Here is a 10,556-nt window from a genome sequence, read left to right on the forward strand (position 1 = left end):
TAAATAACCAAACGTATCCAGTTATCTCAAACCTTGTTAAGTTGCTGTTAAACCACCATGTTATATCTACATTATACATTGCATAAATAACTATATTCTTGCTTCTTTCTTATGAGTGTTTTCACTCTGTGACAAGTGACACAAGATCTGCATTTCACTTCCACATCTGCCATCTTGCAACGAGCAATCTCTCTTTTCCAGAGGAAACCCACCCAAAGCTTACAGCAATGCAGACACAGTGGTTAAATACATGTATATCTTTATTAGAGACTTAGATTGTTGTATACAGATCCGTGGCTTCTTTGAGGTGCGCTGCCTTAATCGATGTTCTCCAGCCCCTGGAAAATGAAAAGAGTGAACAATTAACAGCAATACATGCACAACCCTTGTCTGCTATCCATGGCTGCTGGGCACACACGGAGCTCTACATGCACCCAGACCATAACAAAACCCTTGTCCCCGCAGCCCCCCCAGCAGCACCCCCTGCCCAGCCCGGCGCTGCAGGACGTGCCTTGGACACGTAGTACTTGTTGACCCCCGACAGCCTGCGGTCCCGCTCCATCAGCGTCCATTGGTACGGGTAGCGGGCGACCCTCTTCTCCTGCGGGCACAAGGGCGTTACCGAGGGGCACGGGGACAGCGGGGGGCGATGGGGAGGGAGGGGGGCCTGGGGAGCCTCGGGGGGTGGAGGCAGCCCGGCCGCGCTGACCTTGCCGCCGTTGCACCAGCGGTGCATGTAGATGGTGGACAGCCCGGGGATGCTGAGGCACACGCCCATGATGGCCATGCCGGGCAGGATCTCGTACCACATCGCTACCCACCGCCGGCACCGCGGGCACTTAGTCGGGACGAGGGCACTCCCAGCATGCCCCGCGGCGGGGGCTGCGGAGCGGCAGAGCTCCATGCCGTGCGGGGCACGACGGGACTTGTAGTTTTTAGCGCCGGAAGTGGTAGTTTTGCAGGCCGCACCGGAAGTTGTAGTGTTGCAGGCCGCACCGGAAGTGGTAGTGTTGCAGGCCGCACCGGAAGTGGCAGTCATTCCTGCAGGCCGCTTGGTGGCGGCAGGCCTGCTCCCGGCGCTGTTGTCCCGCTGAGGCGCAGCCGCGAGAGTCGCGCGGCCGATGTTGGCGTTGTGGTTTGCGGCGCTGCCCCGCGGCCCGGGATGAAGGAGGACAAGGAGAACGCCCGGCCCAAGGAGCGGCGCGCCGTGTCCGCCGGGCTGGGAGCGGCGCCGGGAGGCGGCTCGGGGGCCGCGGGCGGCTCGGACGGGCGGACCGGGGGTGGAGGAGCCGCGGAGCTCGAGCGGCTGGAGCGGCCCAAGGACAAGAAGGAGACGCTGAGCAAGGTGCTGTGCGGGCCGGCCCACAGCGGGGACCGGTGAGGGGGGGGGTGGAAGAGGAACGAGGAGAGGAAGGGAAACAGAAAGAGAAAGCGGCGGGCGGCCTCGGCGCTGTATTAACTGCGGGCCGTGCTCCAGGTGGTGATCCGGCGGCTGCCGCCCAGCCTCACCCGGGAGCAGCTGGAGGAGCACCTGCAGCCCTTACCCGAGCACGACTACTTCGAGTTCTTCGCTAACGATTCCAGGTAGGGCCCCGCCCGCCGCTCCCCGCCTCGCCGCCCGCCCGCCGGCCGCTCACCGCCTGTCCCCGCCTCTCCCCGCAGCTTGTACCCGCACGTTTTCTCCCGTGCCTACATCAACTTCAGAAACCAGGAGGACATTGTGCTGTTCCGAGACCGCTTTGATGGCTACGTCTTCGTGGATCACAAAGGCAGGTGGCCTCGGGGCTGGGCTGGGGGCTGGAGAGCGGCGTGTGGGGCTGTTGGCAGCACTATAACGTGGTAGAAGATATCCAAACAAAAATAGCACCTTCCACTCAGTGGGATGTAAGTTAGGTTAATTTTAGGTATCAGATGTCAAACGTGGGTGTGCTCAGTTCAGGTGCTGCTAGAGCTGTTATAGAAGTGAGAGTGGTGTCAGCATGGCTGATGCTCGTGTGCACCCTCATTGCATGAAGGCCAAGCAGAGTGCTAGGTGGGTCCTTTCCATTGGGTGGAGACTGAGGTTAGTGCTGTCACCTCGTTCCACCTCTCTCTGCTCCAACCTTACATAGTCAGTACATCTCACATCCTTTGCTTTCACATTAAAAAACTGCTTACATTGGGTAACACCAATCCTTATTACTTTCTCAACGTCATAACTTAAAATCCCATGTTCAGTGGAAGCTGTGACAGGAGTGGTATTCTGGGCTTTGGTGGACTGAGAATTTCCCACTTAGCTTTGATTCAAGTCTATGTGGACTCTTTAAATCCATCTGGGTGTTTTATGTGACATGCAGCTCTGCCTGTGAAGACCTTTTATTTAGGAGCTGCATAATTGGGTTCTAATAATGTCTGTATATGTATATATATATCTATATCTATATATATACAGACATATATATAATATATATATAATATATATATAATTAAATAGCTTTGAAAATGCTTTATTTCTTATGCTATTCCATTAGTCCCTTCTAGTATTGCATGTTTCTGGCACAGCTCATCTTTCTGTTCTACACATGTATTATATACCCTATTTAATACCTGCTTAATTCCTGTCTTAATGCAGATTTTCCCCTCCTCTCTTAAAAGGTCAGGAATATGCTGCCATAGTAGAGTTTGCACCTTTCCAGAAAGCTGCGAAAAAGAAGAGCAAGAAAAAGGATGCCAAAACGGGGACGATTGAAGACGGTATAAAAGCTGGCTCACTTGTTTTGCATGCCTAGAGACTTGAAAATCCTAAAGGTGGTTTGAATGCAGTATTTTGTGTATTGATAGAAGGTTTAATTACATGCAAACCTTCTTACTGCTGTGTTATTGGCTGCAGATCTGTTAAATATAGCTGCCGTATTTACAGCGTATTCTTTGAGGGTGGACATGACAAGGCAACATGTAAACAGTGCAACTTGCATTAGACTATTCCACACTTCCAGCAATGACCAAGTGGATTCTTTTCATGCTCCAATACATGTTTCTTCTTCTCTCACCTCCTCTGTAGATCCAGAGTACAAGAAGTTCTTGGAAAGTTACAGTGCAGATGATGAGAAGTTAACTTCCACTCCTGAGACCTTGTTGGAGGAAATAGAGGCAAGAAACAAAGAGCTGATAGGTATGGAAACCTGCATGCTGTAGTTAGCTTTTCCTAAAGAACTAAGCAAAGCATTTGGTGCATCTTTAAGCTGTGATTTCTCAGCCTTTGAGGGGTCTGTGTTTTGTGTTTGCCTGGTATTGTTAAACCTTTAGGCTAATGCTACTCAGTGTGTTGTTTGTTTGTTTTTTAACTCTCAAGATCTGACTTTTTAAGTTTTCTATGGTAATCTTCCTTCGGGTTTTAATCTGCTAATCAGGTGTTTATTAGCTGGACAAGGCTGTGGAGTGGCTGCGTTTTGGTGAGGTGATGTTCTATTATGCTCGAATAAAATGGACTAGAATGATCTTTCTTTGGAGCACGTTACAAGTATCAGTGAGGAAAGCTGAGAAACAGATAATACAGGGTAAATGTCCCTTTACAGATAGGTTTGCCGGGTAACCTATTAGTGTTCTAAACAAACCTTTGGAATTGTAATTATTGTTGTGAAGTAGGTTTGGAATAGTTGTTTCACTGCTGTATTACTGGAAAGAAGAGGAGGTAGATGGCACAGTCCATAAGGCTTCTTCAGGTGATATAGAATTGTTACAGGTATTGCGGTACCAGATAAAACATTATTTACACTAGCTTTTGTGTGTTTTCTAGCTAAAAAGACAACTCCCTTACTGAACTTCTTGAAAAATAAGCAGGTAAGTCTTGTGCCCAGAATCTTCTTGTTGCTTGCAGGTACAATAATTGGCTTGTTTAGAGCATGAGTGCATATATTGCAGGGTGTTTATTGATATGTTATTGCTCTTCCTCTTGGAGAAGCAGCTTTCGATCCAATTTCCTTGCTCATAGTTAGTTCACAATGTTAAACTATAATAACTGTTAATTACAGTGATGTTTTGTATGTCCTGGTCACAGCCAGCACCATGCTGGACATCTCTGTGGCACTGCCAAACCAGATCCCATTTAAATGCTTGTGTTTTAACGCAGTTCTGGTTGAGGCCCTTGTAGATAATCATTCTTCCAGCACATAATATCGTTTTAATGTCTAGCAATTCAGAAGGTCACTGATGAAACAGGTTTAATTGAAATTAGAATGTTAAAGGCTGAGTCTCCAGTCTCTTTTCCTGCCATAAATCTTGACTTGTACTGTGCTTTAAAATGTCACTGCTGTAATGTGTTCAGGTTCACAATAGTATAATAGAGAGAACTGTATTTGTGTAATAGGGAGAGTTCTGAGATGAGTTACTTTCTAATGGAATACTCCATCACTTCATAGCAAAATACCCTGTTGGGCTTAAAGGGATGTTTTCTAGATCGGAGATACACCGTTTCTTTGTTTTTGACATACATAGAGGCTCAGAGAGGAAAAGAGAGAGGAGAGGAGGAGGAGAGAATTGGAAAGAAAAAGACAAAGGGAAGAAGAAAGAAGAAAATGGAAGGAGGAGGAGAGAAGAAAGAGAAAGGAAGCAGAAAAACTGAAGAAAGTAGACAGATGTCCAGAAAAAGAAAGAGACAGATCAAAAGAAGAACCAAAGATTAAGGTCTAGAACAGTTCTTTATTATAAACTGTTACATTCCTTTTCCCCTATTATTTGTATATAAGCCTTTCAAAATGTGCTCTGTGTGAAGAATCACATGAGTTCGGTGTTCGTAAATTACCACTTTTTTTTGTAATATTTAATAGTAGGCATTGTAAAAATTAATGTGCTGTAACGCTTCATAGTAATACTTAAAGCTTTTGTCACGTGACTTGTACATGCCGTGGTGAACAAAATCGTGATTTTACTATGAAATAGAGACTTATTTTTAAGCTTTCTAACGTGTGTTTTAAGGGAAAAAAAAATCCAATATGTTGTGTGGATGATGCTTACTCATACACTCCAGCTTTTAAAGTACTGCAGTTTGCAGTAAAATTAATGTGCATTCCTTACTGGGCTGTGGTTCCCCTGATGCAATTTCAGTGTTGTGCCAGACAAATATGTATTAGAGTGAGCTTTTTAGTTGAGACTTGTGTTTTCTTTGTAGCTGCTTAAGAAGCCTGAAAAAGATGAGAAAGACTTGGAGAAAAAAGAAAAATCCAAGAAACTGGAAAAAGAGACTCTGAGGGAGGAAAAAAATGCGAGTAGTGCATCTGCCAAACGATCTGATGGGGAGACAAAAGAAGAGAAGGCAAAAAAGTATTTTAGTACTTGCTATAAATATCTATGTGTATATATAACGTGTTTCCTGATCGTACCGAGGGTCAGGCTGCTCTGCCTTGACCGTGTTTTGAAATCCCTTTCAGGTGATTTTTCTGCTGTAAGGTGTGGGATGTGTTTCCTGTGGCATTGCAACATCCCCGTGGTTATAAGAAGATGTGTGAATTACGTCATTTCTTCACTAGTGGACAAACTTTAAGATTTCTTTTGCACCTCTCTCTAGGAACTCCACAAGAGAAGCCCAGGTGTAGGGGACCTACAGCAGGCTGAGAGCACAACCCTGGCAATGAAAGAATGATAACTGTGGCAAGAGGAGAGGCATATCGCAGTTACTAGTCCCTTTAAGTCTTGTAGAAGGGCAAGGTGGAAATCTAATACTCAGCAGCTTCATGATCTGTTCAGGGTGCAGTTCTGCCACGTGTGGCAGAGAACTTTAGATGCTTTGGAAGCCAGAGGAGACTCGGCCAGCTATGTGACCAGAAGGCTAAGAAATGCCAGCACTTGGTGCCGTCTCTGGTTATCGTGCATGACTTGGGTTAGGACAGTTTCCCAAACCTAGAACCTACCAGTCTGTCGTCTTCATATTGCAAATTTACAGCAGTATTACGTTGATCTCCCAACTCTGCTGAATCTTTTGAGCTTCATCTTCAGTTTTGTTTTCATACAGATCGGAAGATGAGTGTGTAAAGGACTACAGGGATCGAGATAGAGATTTTGAAAGAGACAGAGAATATGAGAGAGCACAGAGGGAGAAACTGAGACGCCAGGAAGAAGAGCGTCGGAGGCAGAAAGAACGCTTTGAGAAAGAAAAGGTTTTTAGAAGAAAAGAGGAAGAGGTGAAAAAGGAAAGAGACTTGCTCAGAGATAAGGGAAAGAAAAGTGATCTTACAGACTTTACCTGCGGCACGGACAAATCTGAGAAAGTAACCAAAGATGATAAAAAAGAGGATACAATTAAGAGGGATCGGATCAGAAACAAGGTGCTGTATTTCTTCAATTTTGTGTGTTAATTCATAGGGGCCGATCTGTGTTTTTAGGATAAATGCACTTTGAGGAAAGAACCGTATTGTTTCTGTCATAGTTCTCCCTGTTAATGTAACTGCTAGAAAGGCTGCCCATTTGTTTACAAGCTTTCAGACATTGATTTTATTTTTTTCCCCTCATCACTGTACAGGAATTAAGCCAAGGCAGTGGGCTCAGTTGTAAATACCTTGATCCCACTTCGTTTGATAAAGATCCAGCCCGTTGGCAGGTGTTGGTACAGCATCACTAATCTGCATCTTTTGATGTATGTGCCTGAAAAGGTATCTTGGAGTAGGAGAGCAGTTGATCAGGTTCCTCCAAAACAGGGACAAAGCTGTTACGTGCCAAATATAATAGAAGATCCTAAGAATAAATTCTTGATGAAGTGGTTTGAGTTCAGTTATACGTGCTGTGCAGGTCTGCTTTTGTAGTACAAGTACATAAGGGATCGCTATGTAAGTCTTATGTGTCACCTAGGACGTTATTGGGTACAAATAGAAGAGGTTTTGGAGGAACTTCAAAGTTGGTCTGAATTCTGCAGGAGGAAGAGCCAGACCTTCCTCCTATTCTGGCTCTGAATATTTCTATTCAGAAATAGAAGTAAAGTACCAATAACTTCAAGCAGGTGCGGTGTTCTTTGTGGCTTGAACAGGGGCAACCTTGATTCGAGGCAGTTGAACTTGCATTGCCGCCCTGGTGGAATAATATATTTTAAAACAGTCTGAAGGGTTTGAATTTGAGCCTTCTGTTATATTACTGCTGTCATTATAACCTTGAGAGTGCTGGGGCTCTGAAGAGGTCTAAATAGTTTTGATTTATTTCAGGATCGTCCAGCAATGCAGCTGTACCAGCCTGGAGCCCGAAGCAGAAGCAGATTGTGTCAGTATGAAGACAGTGCTGCAAAGTCCACAGATCAGGGAGCAGAGAAGAAACAAGAGAGTGAGAGCAGTAATGTGAGGGAAGAGGAGTGACCAGCACGCAGGCCTTATGTGTTCTGTGCAGCCAAAGAGCTTGTACTACGCAATCCAGAAGTGCCTTCGAAGCGAAGAAGGAACAAAGGAAGAGGAGTGGGGGCATTGCGCTGTTGGATGTTTCTGGCTAAAGAACCTCAGTTGTAGATTTGGAATTTGAAATGTTCTCATTGTATTTTCAGTTCTTTGAATTTATTTTCCTAGCATCTAACTACAACGGAGAAGAGAACCTTTGCAAAGTAGAAAGACTTTGTGGCCTTAAGTATGATAATAAATGAGTCCCGCAGCTGGGAGGAGATGACACCTGGATCTAATGCAGAGCTTTACTATAGAGCCATTGGAGCCACTGTACGATGTGCTCTCGAGCAGAGCGAGCTTGCAGTGGTGTGCTGTTAAGCTGTGTGGTGCTCCTTCCAAAGCAATGACAGCTCCTTGATGGCAGTAGCACAGCCAGGTGTGCCGCTGGGTGAGGTAGGAAGGGAGAACATCTGGAATTGCACAGTGAGCTCAGGAGGGGAGAGCCCTTCCTCGAGAGAGAGTTAAGTTGGAGTGTATGACTAAGCTGGCTTGGTATGGGATACTGATACTGCTTGAAATTCCTTTGTAAAAGTCGACCAACACTGAAATGCTTATTTTGATCAGATGTAGTTGTACAGAGCATCCCCTTCTGTTCGAGCGTGAAACGTTTCCCAGCCGCTGTCCTCGGTCTGTGCTTCATCTTCCCTCTGTTTTCAGGTGTTGTTTGACAGCCCGGAAAGAGACTCGGCCGGTCGCGGCTCCTTTAAGCTCTCTCCTTTATCCGTAGCGCGTTTGTACTCGGCCCAATAAAGCTCCGCAATCAGTCGCTGCCGCAGTGCTCGTGCTCCGCCGCGCCGCTGGGGGGCGCTGTGCTCATGCGCCGCCGCCCCGCCCTCATCCCGCCCCTTCCGCCTCTTCCGCAGCCGCCATCGCCGGGACGCCGGGCCGCGCAGCGCTATGGTGAGGCCATCCGCTGCCATCCGGGGCCGGGACGCGGTGTTCCCTGCCCGCTTCACACCGGACGCTGGCTCGGGGCTCGCGGCGGGGCCTGGCTGGGTTCTGGTGGGGCGGGAGGGCGCTGGTTAGCACCGAGTCGATGTGGGGCCTGGCCGAGCTCCCGGGGCCTGGCTGAGCTCCCCGGCCCCGCCGCGCTGACCGGCCCTTTGTTTTGCAGTCGTCTCACAAGACTTTCAAGATCAAACGCTTCCTCGCCAAGAAGCAGAAGCAAAATCGCCCCATTCCGCAATGGATTCGCATGAAAACGGGCAATAAGATCAGGTAATGGATCGGCTGGTGCTGGTGGAGATGCTGTGGGCCAGCAGCGCGCAGGACCCTCGTTGGTGTGGTAACAGTGTGCACGTACTCAAAGGTGTTACGGTGCACGGATGCAGCTTCCACACGGGCACATAGATCTCATCCAGCCTAATCTCATTTCCTGGCACTTAAATGCTTCTTTACCTTCCAAGCTGTGTGCTATAGCAGGCTGCAATTGCAGTGCTTCCTGCTGTGGGAGTACTGCCATTCCCCTGCTCAGAGTAACCCTGTTAACGCTGCCTTTGGTTTCACCTCTATGTCGGTGAGGCTGTTTGTCCTTAACATGAACACGAATAGAAGTGTACTTTCCATATGCTGCTCATCATCACAAATCATGTGTATGTCTTAGGCTCCAGGCAATAGCTTTCATGCTCATTGGGCAGGCTGTACGTGGGGGTCTTTTCCTCTCCAGAAGAGGAGAGAAAGTCCAGAGTTGACTTTTGTTGGCAGCTTGACGCCGTAGCATGATGGCAATCCTTCACTGATTATTGAGCTCATTAAAGGTGGTTTCAGTCCACCTGGCTGCTCAGTTGTGTGTGTTTTGCTAACTGATGTTTTTGCCTTAGGTACAACTCCAAAAGGAGGCACTGGAGAAGGACCAAACTGGGCTTGTAACACAGACTGTCTCCCAGGAGCTCTAATAACGCTGGTCTTTCTGCGTCAGATTGATAGACCCCAAATGCTGATAACAACCCTCAAGACATTCCTCCTGTAGGACTGGCCTGCGCTGCTATGGGCCAGGCCAGGCTCACGATATCAACAGGAACAATCTTAAAGCGTTTGGCATCTGAAACATGAAGACTGTGTTCTATTAGCGTTCTTTTTCTTTCAGGAATCATAAGTATTAACAGTGTACGGGCTTGTTAATAAATATGGACCTGAATGAATCGGCTGGTTTGGTGTATGCCGTCCTGGTGGTGGAGTGGGTTCAGCAGAGCTGAGCTTCATTTATGAAGGTGGAAAGAAGAAAGGGAAGAACACATCAAGGGCAGGGCAGGGATTTACCTCCTAGAAAATCCCGTATTCTCCACTTTTCTGTGGAGCTGTGAGTGCTGGCTGGGCTCAGTTCTCCCCCAGTCTCCACACACGGAACACCCCAAGCCTTTCCAGCTGGCTTTTAAGTTAAAAGAGGGAAGATTGGGTTGGATGTTAGGGGGAAGTTCTTCACTAGGAGAGTGGTTCGGCCCTGGAACAGGCTGCCCAGGGAGGTTGTGGATGCCCCGTCCTTGGAGGTGTTCAAGGCCAGGTTGGACGGGGCCCTGGGCAACCTGATCTAGTAAAGGTGTATGTTTGGTGGCCCTGCCAGGCAGGGGGTTGGAACTACATGATCCTTGAGGTCCCTTCTAACCCGGGTCATTCTGTGATTCTGTGGCTGTCACCTCATGTTCCCAGATCCTTTCCATGCAGCCGCTCTGCCCCAGGCCTGTGGTGCTGCCTGGGGTTGTAGTGATGGTCTCGTTAAGCTCATCCCTGCCATCATCCTGTCCACATCTCTGTATGGCCTTGCTGCCTCCAGGCAGATCATCACCTGCCAACATGATGTCATCTTTCAGCTTAGCTCAGTGCCCTCATCCAGGCTGAGCAGGCCGTTATAGCCGCCCTTATTCCCACACACCATTACGGACACCGCCCGCCCTCTCAGCGCTCCCCAAGCGCGGTTCCGCTGTCCTCCTCCCGGCCCCGCCCGCCGCCCGGCCCGCACCACCGCCATCTGCCGGGGGGTGCCCGTCCCCCCGCGCCTCCCGCAGCCTGATGGCGGCGCCGGGACCGGCGGCACCGGGCAGGAATTTGGCTGCGGAGCGGCGCGGGGTCTCGGCTCGGGCGGGGCTGGCGGCGTGAGGCGACGAGGCGGTTCCCCCCCGCGAGGCGGCGCGGTGGGCGCGTCCGGAGCCGGGCGGGGCGGGGCGGGCC

At 48.7% G+C, this 10,556-nt stretch overlaps 3 protein-coding genes and 1 non-coding gene across 6 annotated transcripts; 3 read left to right on the top strand and 1 right to left on the bottom strand.

Moving 5' to 3' along the window:
- Positions 1 to 242: 242 nt before the first annotated feature.
- NDUFA1 (NADH:ubiquinone oxidoreductase subunit A1) lies at positions 243 to 871 on the bottom strand. The gene is made up of 3 exons (XM_015860723.2): positions 710 to 871; positions 512 to 601; positions 243 to 338 (listed from the first exon to the last, which is right to left on the bottom strand). The coding sequence occupies exons 1-3, from the start codon at positions 809 to 811 to the stop codon at positions 318 to 320; spliced, it is 213 nt and encodes a 70-aa protein (XP_015716209.1). The 5' UTR covers positions 812 to 871; the 3' UTR covers positions 243 to 317.
- A 129-nt stretch (positions 872 to 1,000) lies between these two features.
- UPF3B (UPF3B regulator of nonsense mediated mRNA decay) lies at positions 1,001 to 8,154 on the top strand. 3 transcript variants are annotated; one of them, XM_015860719.3, is made up of 10 exons: positions 1,001 to 1,345; positions 1,478 to 1,584; positions 1,663 to 1,769; positions 2,635 to 2,733; positions 3,041 to 3,151; positions 3,776 to 3,819; positions 4,474 to 4,662; positions 5,147 to 5,298; positions 5,987 to 6,299; positions 7,167 to 8,154. In XM_015860719.3, the coding sequence occupies exons 1-10, from the start codon at positions 1,163 to 1,165 to the stop codon at positions 7,311 to 7,313; spliced, it is 1,452 nt and encodes a 483-aa protein (XP_015716205.1). In that variant the 5' UTR covers positions 1,001 to 1,162; the 3' UTR covers positions 7,314 to 8,154. The 3 variants fall into 3 exon arrangements, with proteins under 3 accessions (XP_015716205.1, XP_032300178.1, XP_085402466.1); XM_032444287.2 differs by lacking the exons at positions 5,147 to 5,298; positions 7,167 to 8,154 and having other exon boundaries at positions 1,009 to 1,345; positions 5,987 to 6,251; XM_085546340.1 differs by lacking the exons at positions 4,474 to 4,662; positions 5,147 to 5,298; positions 7,167 to 8,154 and having other exon boundaries at positions 1,009 to 1,345; positions 5,987 to 6,251.
- Positions 7,330 to 9,532, top strand: RPL39 (ribosomal protein L39). Its single transcript, XM_015860724.2, has 6 exons — positions 7,330 to 7,409; positions 7,733 to 7,784; positions 8,049 to 8,125; positions 8,168 to 8,291; positions 8,506 to 8,609; positions 9,212 to 9,532. The coding sequence occupies exons 1-6, from the start codon at positions 7,330 to 7,332 to the stop codon at positions 9,258 to 9,260; spliced, it is 486 nt and encodes a 161-aa protein (XP_015716210.2). The 3' UTR covers positions 9,261 to 9,532.
- Positions 8,807 to 8,938, top strand: LOC116653435 (small nucleolar RNA SNORA69). Its single transcript, XR_004307262.2, has one exon. It is a non-coding gene; the product is annotated as a small nucleolar RNA SNORA69 (small nucleolar RNA).
- Positions 9,533 to 10,556: the final 1,024 nt, after the last annotated feature.

This window comes from Coturnix japonica, chromosome 4 (genome assembly GCF_054131305.1).
Source record: "Coturnix japonica strain WE chromosome 4, WE-NBRP24, whole genome shotgun sequence".
Classification (NCBI taxonomy): Eukaryota; Metazoa; Chordata; class Aves; order Galliformes; family Phasianidae; genus Coturnix; species Coturnix japonica.